Here is a 15,459-nt window from a genome sequence, read left to right as displayed (position 1 = left end):
GATGGATACGCATACCGATCCTGATGTACAGATGTATATGCACCATCCGGAGATCTCTAACATTTTTGCGGAAAAAAAAAACTGTCGCGTCGAACGTGCACGGAGACAAACTGTCCGGTATCGGTACACCGGCACGTTCGCTTTCGTTAGACGTGCCCCTCGCGACAATCGTGTCCTGCGTGTAGCAGGCTAGCAGCTAGCTAGCCTGCGTCCGAACAGAAGCTGCCATTGCCCGTCCCGTCGGAGACCCGGCCGACCGCGACGCCGCAACCAACTCGATGCGCCCGGGCAGGCGCGGCGCGCTCCTCGTCACACGCCGCCGCCGCGGCCCGCGGCGCGGGGATTCAATGGGCGCCCGCGTACAAAAGCGACGCCACGGCGCGGCGAGTTCCTCGTGCCAATTTATCCTTCCCAGCTCAGCCACGGCACGCCCACACCATTGCATAAAAGACGGCGGCGATCGCGTTGCTGGGCCGGGGAGCTCATCGGAACACGCCGCAGCGATCGCAGAGGCGTAGTGAGCTGCCCGGCGTCGGAGGTGGAGCGTGCGTGCGTGCGGGCGGGGATCGGATCATTGATAGATCGATGGCTCTGGAAGCGGCGGAGGCGGTGCTGCTGCGGCGGCGGCCGTTCCAGGCGGCGGGCGGCGGCGACGGGGAGGTCTCGGAGGGCGGGCAGCCGCCCGTGTTCCTCGCCGCGGAGAGGGGCCGGCCGGTGGACCCGGTGGTCTGGGGCGACGAGGCGCAGATGAAGCGGGAGCTCGTGGCGTGGGCAAAGGCCGTGGCGTCCATGGCGGCGGCCGGCAAGATGCGCACCACCACCTCCTCCTCCTCAACGCCGTCGTCGCCGTGGCTACGCGCATCAGATCCTTGATGGATCGGTCTGTAGACCGATCGATCGATCGAGGAGCTGAGCCTTCCCCTGATCCGGTGCACGGTCATCGGAATTTTCACTTAACAGATACAAGTGCCGATTCTGGTGAGCTAGAGCATGAAGGACACCATCTGTCAACTGGCCACTGGCACATCGTCTTCCTTCTATTCTTCTTCTTCTTCCCCTTCAATTCATTCGACAGGATCTCCTGTCATGGTTATTGTACATATGCTGATTTTCAGAGGAAAGTTCTTGAGATGTAGCTCCTCTAGTCTAGTTGGCTAGAGGAGCTGAGGTATGGTCGTCCCACAAGGTCGCGAATTCAAATTTTGGCTGGGACGAATTTTCGTTTGTGGGTAAAAAAAATCTCCCTCGCTGTGCTCGCCGCAAGATTTGGCCCTCTCGGACATGGGACAGGATTCGGGGGATTTTTCCGCGGCCGGGTGAAGCCGTGTTACTTTCTCTTAATGAAAAACGGTGGGGTCCGTTCACCCCGGCCGCATTTTTTTTTTTGAGATGTACCGTATTGAGTCTGTACAGGATGATAGTGGGATATGTATGTACAATATAAAATTTTCTCCCTACCAGTTCCATACCGTTCACTGTTGGAATTACTGAGTAAGAAACATGCATCGAAGTTAACCTTTTGCGATCTATTAGCATATTGTTAACATTAGGTAATTTCAGAGCCTCTATATGGTCGGTGATAGTATCCATTTTTCTACCCGGAGCAAAGCATTTGCCCTCTATTTAAGCGACAACAACCCTCTATGGATACGCACATAGACACTTATCTATATGGATACGCGCACGCAATCCTACCGAGCATCTTCGAGAGACTGAGCCAATAAATCCTTAATTGATGAAGTCAACACATGCATCTCGCTGTCGACAGACAAGTCGCCTACTCCTACCACTGAAAGAATAGCGCTGGTTAAATGCTGAAATAAATATAGAAAATGTGAGCACCCATGTCGAGTCGAGGACTCAAATTCAAATGGGCAGGCTATACCAAAAGAAACTTTATCAGCTAAGCTACGCTCAGTTCTAATCCCAATTCAACTATTGTATTGTGAGAGTTCCAACTCCTCTTTATTTGAGAACAATTGGGGCGAATGCTTGGTTTCTCTCCATAATTATTAGAAAAAGGAAAGGTAAATAAGATTTGCTAGAGTACTATTTTTTGATAATGAACTCTCTCGATACGAAAATTGGACGGGGAATAGGAATCTATTGGAGATTCTCCAAGAGTCATTTTGAATGGTTAGAATTTCTTAACGAACTTTAAGATCGTCACTAGATCAGGATTGTTTTGGATAGTTTGAATTTTTGTAGAATTTTCCATGTCCTAGGGATACTATTCCTAGTTATTATATATTAAATGACATCAAACTCGTAATCAAAGTACTTCCTCCATTTCAAGATATCTTAAAATATACAAGCACACATACTCAGCCTTATAAATACACACATATACATCCTAGCTATTTTGTCATCGATGTTGCACCTCAACGGCCACTCGCGGGTGGTCGCGCGCTGCGACCCGTTAGCAGTAAACACAGGCCCTCCTTCCTTATCTTCTCTTTCCATTCCATCTTCCTTCGATGCTTCACCTATCTGACCCGCCCACCTCGACCACTGCCGGCGGCTGGCGGGGCGTCGCCATGCCACTTCGCCTACCTACCACCGTAGACACTCTGGCGGTGTTTAGTTCGAGCGCAAAAAATTTTCCCGTTGAAATCAAACTAATTTAAAGTACTAAATGAAGTCTATTTACAAAACTTTTGTCACAGATGGGTTGTAAATCGCGAGACGAATCTAATGATACTAATTAATCCATGATTAATCAATAATTAGTAGATAGTTACTGTAGCATCACTGTTGCAAATCATGAATTAAGTAGGCTCATTAGATTCGTCTCGTGATTTACAGCCCATCTATGCAAAAAGTTTTTTAAATAAACTTCATTTAGTACTTCATGTATATGTCGAAACATTCGATGTAACAGTTTTTTTATTTACGGAGTTTACGAGTAAAAATCTAAACAGAGCCTTCGTACCCCCGCCCTCCTACCAGGGGCCCTGTTTGGAACGGTCTAGTAGTTCCAGCGCTAGTCGGAAAAAGTGTTGTTTGGTTTGTGCTAGTTTTTAGAAGAAGCTTTTGATTTTTGCTATATGTACCTAATTACAACGTACCACAACAAATTTCGTGTACCCAGGTTACCGGGAGGACAGGGGGAGTAGCGCGGTGGGGACGGGGTCACGCGCTCACGGGTGCCCTCCTGGGTACGCCAAGCCAAATTTTGCATGGGCTCCATATGGCCCTTCCTAGCCCGTTTGGCAAATTAATCCGTTCCAGAGAAAACTAGCCCGTTCCAAACAGGACCCCTACTGTTCTCCTTGGCCCCCATCATTCCATCAATGGGATAGCCTACTGTCAGTACTCCACCGCCCAGACCGCCGGCACCCTCGTCGCTGATCCTTCATCCAATGACCATCACTACCGCTTGTCCGGCTGCCGTCCTCGCCCCTCCTCCCCACACACAATGACACACCCCAAAAAAATCCCCAACTCTAACTCAACCCCAAATCCTAACTGGGCGCACGTTCGCCCTATAAGAATTTTGTGCATATTGTTTAGAGTAAAAGTGAATGGAATGATTGATTGTCTTATTAATTGATAGAGATTACTGTTTATATACAAGACCAAGGGAGACCGAAGGGACATGCTCCTTCGGTATGGCCCCTTTGGGATGACCCCTTCGTGAGTTGGCCTTTTCGTAGACTGGCCCTTTCGTGATGACCCTTTCATGAAGATAACGGCCTAATGACTAATCTAATTAACTATTATAGAAATTAATCACTAATTCTAATTTCTTCATAACACTCCCCCTTATCAATTTTCTTCTTCTTGCGGTCTTGTAATCAATTTGATCTTCTTGTGATCTTGTAATCAATCGAATAACTCCTTGAAAACCCTATGGGAAAAATCAGGACATGCAATATATATATATATATATATATATATATATATATATATATATATATATAACTCCCCAAAAAACCTTTCAGGAAAAATGTGAGGAAAATCTTTGGAAAACTTTGTGGGAAAAATCAAAATAATTCCAGTATACTAGGCAAAACTCCTTCAAACCCAGTGGGAAAAATAAGAAGAAACACCATAATATATAATTATCAATGTTTGTAGACCCTTGAGATAAACCTAAAATCTTAGTCTAATAACATCTTAACCTTATGGTCAATATGCTTCAAATATCATCTTCCAAAAACCACTGTGGGAGAACATAGATGATATAGCATATACCTTTGTGCTAGTATTGCCTCATGAAAAATTTTATATGAGAAACCTCAAATGGAAAACTCACATAAAGAAAAGAGTATAATGCATGTTATGTCCGAATATCATCCACCAAAAATCCCATGGGAAAAATTGATGATATGACATGACCTTGTGTTGATATTGCCTCATTAAAAACTTTATATGAGAAACCCCAAAGGAAAAACTCATAGAAAGAAAAGAGTGCAATATGATGTTTGCGACAAGTTACTATTCAGAGACTCTCCCCCTGATACTTGCAAATATCAAATTAAATACATACCAATGTACTCAACACATAAAAAATGTTGAGTATGGTAGACTCTGTGAATATCTCAATGAGATTATCACATCACTTATTTTGCAAATGTTCGTATGTCCATATTACTTATAGAGCGGAACCATCTTAGTGCAAAATATTACACTAAGTGTAACTTGTCTTCATCTACACAACACAAGTTGCATTATCTTTTATAGGTAATGACTATTGATTCAATAGAATCAACAATACATAATCTCATTATGTGATATATCATTCTGTCAAGTTATACACATTCATGTGAAGTCTTGTGCAACACAATATCACAATGATTAGTGGAATCGACCATTAAATGTCTAGTTATAGACTATTACAAAATGGTCTTTCTATATGTACATTAAGCCTTCCAATGATCTGAATTTTGGGATCTTAGAGATAACCAGAATCATTATATCCACATGATCGGATCATGGATTATACCAAGATCACATGTGCTATTTGAGATATCAAAAGATACTCTTAATTTCAATCTACCAATATTTGGTTGGACTAGCACTGCTACTAGATAGCAAATCTTTGCAAAAATAATATCCGGCCGAGACTTTTTGCAAGATATATTAGCGCATCAATAGCACAGAGATAATGAACCATATATCCTATTATCTCATCTCAATCACTATGACATACATTCTCTCTTCTAGAGATAGAACAACCATAGGATACCTTCATATTGAATCGCTCAATATGATTTGGATATAGAAGCTTTATACAAAACTTTGAGAGAAGATGCTTAGATCATAAACACAAAATAAAATATTGGTTTAGTCTGTATCTTCCATCTTAAACTCCATCTTTTGATTATCACGCGCTATCAATGTGTGTTCATTACTAATGATGTCAAATTTATTGACCACCATATAAGACTATGAAGTCCAATCAAGGACATCAAAAATTAACACCCACATGTAATCAACCTTGTATCCCTTAAGTTTAAGGAATGCACACAAAGTCGATTGTACCAAATTTGATTTAACTGCTTTAAGCCATATATTGACTTAAGCAATACACAATATATGTTACGATTTTATGTATGAGGTTTGGGTATGTGAACTCCTTCCCAGAAGCTTCACAAATATACCAAATCAAGTGATCATATAAATATATGCAATCACTACATCTATCAACTATCAACTGTAAAGATAAATGCTTTTGTACTGCCAATCAAAAGATAGTATCGGAAATTTATAACAATTATTTAGGAGAATAATTTGCACTAAAACTAAGTGCCTGGGTTTTGCGTAAACCCCTTATGCTACTAGTCTTTCTTTGTATCTCACCACCATATTGTTCTCAATCCATTCTAGGATGAAAACACTTATGTATCCCACAGTAAAGATACCTTGAGATGTTAGCTCCATAGGCTAAACCATCTCTTTCTTGGTGAGCAAGACTATCTCTATATGTACTACTTCATTCAACAAGTTCCAAGAAGAGTGTTCAAAACACTCTGCCATGGTCTTATTAATTGGATGACTTAGAATGTTGTATACAATTTATTCAGAGAAATATGTATCGACACGTGTAGCCTTTGTTTCATAAAATTCTCCAGTCTACCAAGACTCAAAAATACCATTAAAGACTCATCGTGACTTCCTGAAACGAGAGTCATGGCTTTTCGATATCCTAGCATCAGTATTTAGGTGCACATCTGAGCTAGGTTTGTGGATGACATTCATCCACCGGGTAATAACCAATATTTACCCACAATATGTTGACAACCAAAAATTGACTTGCATTTACTATCTTAGAAGGAAATCCTTCTATTGCTAGCAATGAATAATTCTACTTTATGGCCATACTTCTCCCCCTCTTATTTACAATTAGGAGCTGAGTGTATTTATTTGGTACCTCCACTCTTTCTGGCACATACTTGCAAAGAATTAACAAATTTAAAAGACACCTTAGTAGTCAGTAAATGCATGTGGCAGTTTATTTGTAATATTTTGCAAATCAGTTCCTTCAACTCAAAATTCAATTCATTTAGTACGAGATCCTGAGCTTGAAATGCCTTAAGAATTCTAAATATTTTCCTAGCATTACTTATGGTACGTCAAATCTCCCCCTAATGCCTGGAAATGCTCGTTATTAAAATAAACCCAGCATACGGGCTGTAAATAGGTCCTCCTTGAGAGGTTCTAGATACTTAACGATTGACGAAGATTGAAATCTTATGTTGATCCCAAATTTTCTGTGTGTACCCTTCAATGTATGATGTGGTGGTGAGATTGGTATGTATACAACGTAACCCAATCTTACGCAAATAGAAAATCTTCAAGGATTCCTACGTACTAAGTGCATATAGGGAATATGCAGTTAATCATAAGTCAGGAGTGTGTACATCTACCTAACTCCAACACCAAGTTGGCAAATAGCAAATCTCTAGCAGAGGTACTTTATTATTTTGATGTCTTCCTCATAGATTCCATTTATCCTTTTGGATATTTAACTGAATTCTAATGCCAAAACAATTGTTTGGAGGCATATAAATTCAGTCGTGTTCAGGATAATGAGCTCACAACTTGAGCCATTATTTACCAAATGCATGGTTGAGTATGGATACTTTACACACTCTAGATCATCTTATAGATGAATCTTTACAACCATGAAATGCCTGATTTGTCCATACAATATTTGTATCGGACTCAAACATATTCTCTTGGACATGATCAAGGAATCTAAGACATTGAATATGATTTTAAGATAAGAGGGTCTTAAAAATCTGTCTGTGGCACTTGTTGTAACCACACTTTTGGAAAATTATGACCACTAGAATTGCTAATAATTTTTCAACTAATCCCATAGGATGGGCAAGTTGATCATTCCAAATTTGGAAAGCATCATAGTGTGAAAAATTATCTTATATGCAACATCTTGTACTGGGATGATTGTATGCATAATACAATCAAAATGAGACTTATATCATTACCTAGATGCCATATCCAATATTGTCTTCTTGTGTTTCCAAACGAAAACACATTTGGATATCTCTATAATTTGGTAAGATATGAGTCGAATTAGGACATAATTAAATATCCTCAATTGTTAACTCATATCCATAGGAAGAATGATAGTGATAGAACAAATCAAACTATCATTGCATCGCATCAACGATGGCCAAAAATATTCCCTCTTCTTGTCATAAGAACCAGGAACATTTTGCTTCCCCAATTATAGAGTTTGTGGTAAAAAAATATCCACTAGGCACATACCATTCCCACATTAGAATGATTCTCGGACTATCTATATTTATATATGACAAGAATTCAAAGAAATTCTCATCCAATATAAAGAAACCCATAAATATTGTCAAGAATCAAATTTGTCAATATGATACCTATAATATTTATGTATTGACAATAAGTATTACGACATTTTTGATGTATAACAAACAACCCCCTAATGGAGGTTCATGAAATTCTTCCCTTAGTCAATAGGATAAAACCAATGCTTATTGTCGACTGTCCATGTGGGATAGTGATACCATCTAGAGCGAGTTCATTAAACTCCTCTGAAGTCAATATCCACAATATGTGACAGACCATTGATTTAATTAATTTACAACAAAGGTAAATTAAAAATCATGTGGTGATGTTGTAATCTCCAATGCAAAATTTAGAGGGATCCATATCTTCACTTTGTTTTGGATAGTTGGAGGTAGTCAACAAAATTTTAAACCTCACAACAATTAGAGGTAGTCACAAGGTGTGTAGACCTCACCGACAATCATTATTAATATGTCACACACATAGTAGATAATCTCTATGTCCAAAACATAGAGTAGATATCTCTCAGTAGTAGGCAAATAAATTGCAGCTATGGGCACGGTCTCTGGGCTGGTATATTCACATGAATATACCGCAGCCAATGCCTAAGACTTTACTACCTGTGTGTAACTTTCAATAATGAATGATGGTAATCACCATAAAAGTGTACCATTCGTATATCTCCAAAACACTTATTTGGGAGAACACAATGTAGGTAATCATCAAGTTTAAATAAACATGATGTAGACCTCTCAGCAATGGGCGAATAATCGCTGCCGTACGCACGGTCTCTGGGCTGAATAATTCAATATGAATTAAGCGCAGCCAATGACTAGGACTCCATTACTTGTGTTAGGATTCCAAATGTATATAAGATATGGATATAACAATTTTGTATAATCTCTTGTTAATTAAGAAATTCTTAATTAAGAGATATGGAAAACTTACTAAGCACAAAGTGCTAAGTTGGGCAACAACATAGTTTTTTGCAAAGTCCCGTAGGATCAAAGTAAAAATCCATTTTTTTATGTTCCCCTTACTAGCAAAAATGGTTTGGCTGCCATTTTGCCTTTTCTAGACTAGGCCAATATGTGCCTAAATACAACCTTCATTAATTAAACATTACTTAATTATAAATAATTATGTTTACATATACAGTTTTGTGGTCTCAAAAGAAAACAATGTATAGGAGTAAAGATTCTACTATACAAATTATGTCAGTGTCCATGACTAAAACAGAAAAATATAGACACAGAAAACATATGTAAATATTAAATAGTAAAATCTCCGCAATATAATGTATTATGATGCAATTTCTAAAGACCCATAGGTCTCAAAACTATCAATTTACTCTAGATAAATAATTTGCATCATAACTTATTTAAAAACAAGGTCTAAAATAGACATTTATATCGACAATTATAAATGCAATATATTGCATTGTTGTATCTAGGCTAGGGGCTAAAATAGAATAATCTAGGGCCTCAAAAAAATGAAGAACTGAATAAATTAACATGTGAATAGATGGAAATCTGGGTGCCTTTGTGCAAGAATGGAGACAAAGAGGGATCGACTTGGCTGCTTTGCGGCCTGCGCATGGCGGCCTCACGGCCTGCTGGCCTTGGCCTGTGCCGCTGGCCCAAAAATGGACCGGCCTTGGTACAAGGCTGAAGGGTGAGCGGTTAGGTTGCAACCCAAACCAACGCCACCCCATGAGCCGCCGCCGCCAGGGCCTCCTGCTCAATGCGTTGTCGCGCCCCTTGTCCTGATGCCGCCCCTCCGTCCCAAACGTCGCGGTGGCCCTTGGCCCCCTGCGCGAGGCGTCGCCGCCGCTTGTGGGTGCCGCCGGTGAGCGCCGTGCGCCGCCGTGTCTGGCGCTGCAGCGCCGTTGCCAAGCATCGCGTGCCGCCGCCGCTGTGCGTGCCCCTGTCTGCACCTTCCCCTTTTCCTCTACTCCCATCTGCACCCGCCCCCATGCGGGCCGGCGGGCCGGCGTTGCCGGCCGCCGGCCGCCGATGGCATTGATGCGAGTGCCAGCGATGCGGTGATGGCAATGCTGGTTGGGGTGAAGACGCCGAGGGTGTTGGCGAGGCTGCCGATGGTGGGGATGCGGCTCCGGCGAGAATGTCGCCGATGTTGTTGGTGATGCGATCGTAAGGCGAGGCACCCATGATTGCAAAGAAACGTAAGATGCAGTTTCTTTCTGTTCTTACTTATTGAAGTTTAGGCCTCTTGGCCTCATTACCCGTGTTGTGGTTGTGCAGAGCATCTTCTTTGCGAGAATCTTTGCCTTGTGGTTCCGGCGAGATGCCGAATTGCTTCATCTTAGCGAGTTCTGTTTGCATTCCCCAAAGATGAAGTCTTCGAGTTCTTCGCGGCGAGTGTGCTTTCTTCTTTCTGGAACTAGGCAAGTTCTGTTCTGGTGCTCTTGCCATGGTAGTTCTCGTCGAGTTGTCGCCGAGTTGTGGCAGAACCGTCAAAATTAATCTAGTTTAAAGTGCTCTAATCATCTAAATGCACTTCAACGGAATAATTTGACAGTCTGTCGAGTAAAATCCTGATAACACCACTGAATATTCAATCGAACCAACATACATCACTCGAAGATGAGAGCAGAGACTACAATAAACATAAATTTTATACCAACTTCAAAGATAAGTGTTATTATAAACTGAGTTTGAGGATTCAAAAAGAATACCTCAGAAATTTGAAAATAGATGAGTTCTTCAGAGTTTATAAACAGCGGAAAGAAAACGATAACTAGCGTCGATATATGACATCATGATGAAGCCCGTACATGACGTCAATCTCACCAAGAAATCCAAAGGTTACCTGAAAACTAAGTTAAAGGCAAGACTGAGCAAGGTTTATCTGACTAAGGGTATATAGCATTCCTTTAACTAGACATGTAAGGCATGTGAAAGCTCTGGGGTTTCCTGAAAAGTAATAAAGAGTAGGTTCTTATTTTCAAGTTTTAATTAGCTTTCAGATTCTAGTTGGATTAACCATTCTAGATTTGCACCTATCTATACAAACATGGTAGAGGAATTATTTGCATTCAACAAGATTAAGCATCATCTTTGTTCAACTTCTTACTCTATGTGGCAAAGAGATTAAGCAGTCTCAATATCTGTGAGCGGCGGAACAGTTCGAACCGAATTTCAATCCTTCAAGGTAAATCTAACACACACGCTTGGAGCACCGTTGAGTCACTCTCAAGCAACCTTTTGCCTTTCATTCCGGGTCGTGGATCAGGGCCACTCTCCCCGACTATAGGGCACCACACCTCGTCCCTCATAGTCGTAGTTGTAGCGCTACTTAACATAATTTCCATCTCATTCATTTTATCCATCCTATCCCTAAGAGAGAGTGGGGAGGGGGGTATGTCCACTTGCCGGGCCGATTGGTTACTAGGCTTGCCGCGTACTATATTTATGGCATGTGGCTAATACTTTCAAACGCTTAATCAACACTACCACACACACTACGGCCTTAGCAAAATTTTATCAACACAGACGGATTTCCACCATGAAACTAGTTGAAACTAGTAACCCAATCCGTCCATGGTCCTTATAGTGATTGCAGAAAGTAAACAATCAACTCCCGTAAGCTCGCGAGTGACAGGCAATCACTCGACTTTTACCGGTCCTATTAGCATAGCAACTATTTCGGACTCAGATTCCAGTGTTCAATCAATAGTTACTTAGAATTATGCATCTAAGGTTTTCATTCAACTCCAATAACTTAAATGCACAAGTAAATAATAACAAGTTGTATAAAATAATAGAATTATGCACCGGGGCTTGCCTTTAGTAGGGTCTATAAAGTTAGTAAGCTTCAGCTCTTCCGAATCGGAGTTCAGGACTTCAGTTAATTCTGCGATGTTGGTTGGATTTCACGTAGTTCACTCTTGGACTTCGGGTTTATGTTCAGATCTTCGTTGTCTTCGGTAATGTTGACTTGGGCTTCAGAAGTATTCTCGTTTGGTTCCTGATGAGTTTGTACGTTCCGTCGACTAGCGATATTATTTCTATATGCAATGCAGTACTCGAAATTAGTGAAGTGTTTAAGTATAGCTTTCCTTCACTAAAAAGTTGTTAACCAACAAAGTAAACATTTAAGATTAATCTTAAAAGTTTTACTTTACTGGGCAATCCTTTATAGAGTTAAAGAAAACATAAAATTTCCCACTGTTTTAGGGCTCAAATGAAAAAGTGCCTAACATGAAAGTTGTTCAGTTTTTCAAGACCTACAACTTTCATGTTGTGTAAATTTTCACTAGATCAAAGGATTTTGAAATATTTACAAATCCGTCAAATCTTTTAAAAAGCAAAAGAACCCAACTTAAGTTTTAAAATTGCAAGGGTGTCCTTAAGCATAAAAACATCTTTTTATGAGGGTAAAAGTGAAAAATAAAATATACATTTTAACCCCTCATAAATTTTGAAATTTTGCCTTTTGCAAAACTATTTTGTAAAAAGGACTTTATATTTTTCCAAAATAACAAAAATACCCTTGCTCTGAAAATCATGGTTTAAATTTTTAAATCAACAAAAAATTTATTTTTAATCCCTAAAACTTGTATTGTCACTCGAGTCTCTGGTTCCTCATCGAGTTCTCTTGTCTCGGCGAATTGGACTATCGCTCAATGGAGAGCAAAGTACATGATAACATGTTTAGAGTAAAAGTGAATGGAATGATTGATAGTCTCGTTGATTGATAGAGATTACTGTTTATATACAAGACCAAGAGAGACCGAAGGGACATGCCCCTTCGGTATGGCCCATTCGGGATGGCCCCTTCGTGAGTTGGCTTTTTCGTGGACTGGCCCTTTCGTGATGGCCCTTTTATGAAGGTAACCGCATAATGACTAATCTAATTAACTATTACAGAAATTGATCACTAATTCTAATTTCTTCATAACACATATCACCTACTGAAAGATAGTGTTGTTTATTCTTGAAATAATAAGTCCAAAAATATACCAGCACATGTGCGGAACCGAGATTTCGAGTACGTATGTATCACGACAAATAACATAATTCACTTCGCAATAAAGTAACCGATTTATTCCTAGACTAATTATATTAACTTGTCCTAAATGGAGCTAAAATCGATATCATATATATCCTCCCATTTAACGATAGTGCAAACCTTTCATCCCAATAGATTGTGAATTCTTCTAGCCTAGGAATTGATCAGGTTGGTTTTAATACTTCAACGAGTGCACATAAATTCGTCGTGTCATATTTTTTCCAAAAAATTAAGAAAAGAAAGCTTCAATTTGTATATCTGTCACGACAGGTGACACTATTTGCTTGCCACCACATCGAGGAGGTGGTTACACAAAGCCAAAAAAAAAAGGAAAGAAAAGAAATATCTCTTCCCACACGTGATAAAATGATAATGGCACTATTTGCTCAACCACATCAGTTCTTGTTCGGTTGGAAGGGAATTTAAGAGGATTGGAGTAGGTTATTAGGAGAGATTTAAGTTCCCAACAAATTAAAATGCCTCTCCATCCCCAGCAATGCCCCTCAGTTCCCCTGTGTAATTGAACAAGACCTCAAGAGGTGGCTACATAAAGCAAAAGGGAAAAATATCATCATATATTCATATCCACTTACAAATCCAGCGCTAAGCCGCGGAAAAGGATGACTGGTAGGGTGAAGTTGGGCAACAAATTCAATATTGTTTCTAAATGAAATGAATTTTCTGGAATAGCAGAGATCTTAACGACTTGGCTAAGAAGAGATTTTTGTCGGAAACGGTAAAAGAGCAGAACCTAGAATTCATTGCTCTTTTGGAAACCGGAAAAAAAGATTTTACACAGGAAATGCTTGATGGCATATGTGGGGGAAGGAATTTTATTTGGCATTGGACAGAACCGCATAGGAGGTCTGAGGGAATTCTTTTAGGAATTAACCTAGACTTTTTTGATATTGGAAGCATCGAGGAAGGAAATTATTATGTGAAATTCCGTCTTAGAAATAAATTAGATGACTTTCATTGGATTTTGGTGGCTGTTTATGGGGCAGCTCAACCAGAATTTAAGGAGGATTTTCTTACAGAACTGGTTAATGCGTGCAGTAAAGAAAAGTTGCCCATTATGTTAGGAGGAGATTTTAATATAATCCGCAACCCAAGTGAGAAAAACAGCAATCGATACGATGGGAAATGGACCTTTTTGTTCAATGCTATTATAGATAGTTTGGACCTAAGGGAAATTGAAATGTCAGGACGAAAATACACTTGGGCTAATTCTCTTGAAATCCCAACTTATGAAAGGCTAGACCGAGTGCTGGTTAGTACAGAATGGGAACAAAAGTTCCCTCTGACTACAGTAGTGGCACTGAACAGGCAAATTTCAGACCACACTCCTTTACTCTTAAGTACGAGAGAAGACAGTCAGTCCAAGGGTCAACCTTTATTTAGGTTTGAACTTGGATGGCTAATGAGGGAGGATTTTTTTTAGACTGTGTCGAAGGTTTGGAAAAGTGAAAAGAAAGGATCAACCTCTCTCCAAATATGGCAAAACAAAATCAGGAGATTGAGACAATTTTTGAAAGGTTGGGCAAAAAATACAAATGGGACTTATAAGAAAGAAAAACATATGCTTCTCCAAAGAGTTAATGAACTAGACAAAAAGGCTGAAACTATGTTGCTAACGCAACAGGAGCTAGACCTTAAGCAAAGTTTTAAAGGAAGGCTGGCTCATCTTTTAAGAGAAGAAGAAATAAAATGGTTTCAAAGAGCCAAGACCACAAAGATCCTCAAAGGAGAAAGAAATACTAAGTATTTCCAAGCAGTAGCAAATGGTAAAAGAAGGAAAACTAGAATATTCAAGCTTGAACAAGAAGAAGGGGTCATAGAAGGTGATGAGAATCTTAAGAGATTCATTACAAATTACTAAAAGAAACTGTTTGGGGTGCCTGAAAAGAATAATTTTAGTTTGAATGAAACTTGGAAGGAAGATATTCCCCAGGTATCGAATTTGGAGAATGAGATACTGGTGGAGGATTTCACCAAAATGGAAGTTAGGGAGGCCATTTTCCAAATGAAACACAATAGTGCCCCAGGACCTGACGGTTTTCCGGCGGAATTCTATCAGGTGTTTTGGAGTCTCATTAAAGATGACCTCATGGCCATGTTTAGGGATTTCCACAGTGGCAACCTACCATTTTTTAGTTTGAATTTCGGCATCTTGACCTTAATTCCAAAATTAAAGGAGGTTAAGATGATTCAACAATACAGGCCAATTTGCATGTTAAATGTTAGCTTTAAAATCTTTACAAAGGTTTTGGCTAATAGACTTAAGGGAGTGGCAGATAAGATAATCAGGCCTACCCAAACGGCTTTTATGTCCGGTAGATTTATCATGGAAGGGGTAGTTACCCTGCATGAAACAATTCATGAACTAAAAAAGAAAAAACAGAGTGGAATTATCTTGAAAATAGACTTTGAGAAAGCATATGATAAGGTAAATTGGAACTTTTTGCAGCAAGCTCTAAGAATGAAGGGTTTCTCCCAAAAATGGTGTGGATGGATTGAAAATATTGTTACAAAGGGTACCGTGGGAGTTAAAGTAAATGACGAAGTGGGACATTTCTTTCAAACAAAGAAGGGCTTGAGGCAGGGTGATCCTTTGTCACCCATCCTTTTTAACGT

The 15,459-nt window shown here is 40.0% G+C and overlaps 1 protein-coding gene across 1 annotated transcript; it reads left to right on the top strand.

Annotated features, from left to right (window-relative positions):
• The first annotated feature begins 338 nt into the window (after window positions 1–338).
• Window positions 339–1,472, top strand: LOC120703148. Its single transcript, XM_039987163.1, has one exon. The coding sequence runs from the start codon at window positions 586–588 to the stop codon at window positions 871–873; it is 288 nt and encodes a 95-aa protein (XP_039843097.1). The 5' UTR covers window positions 339–585; the 3' UTR covers window positions 874–1,472.
• The last annotated feature ends 13,987 nt before the right edge of the window (window positions 1,473–15,459 follow it).

The sequence above is a fragment of the Panicum virgatum genome, chromosome 4K, assembly GCF_016808335.1.
Source record: "Panicum virgatum strain AP13 chromosome 4K, P.virgatum_v5, whole genome shotgun sequence".
NCBI classification, from domain to species: Eukaryota; Viridiplantae; Streptophyta; class Magnoliopsida; order Poales; family Poaceae; genus Panicum; species Panicum virgatum.
The sequence above is the reverse complement of the archived record's forward strand: the minus strand, read 5'-3'. Positions and strand labels throughout refer to the sequence as shown.

What these genes read in the sequence shown, in the direction of transcription:
- LOC120703148 (XM_039987163.1), top strand. Translation starts at nt 586, where the DNA reads ATGGCTCTGGAAGCGGCGGAGGCGGTGCTGCTGCGGCGGCGGCCGTTC.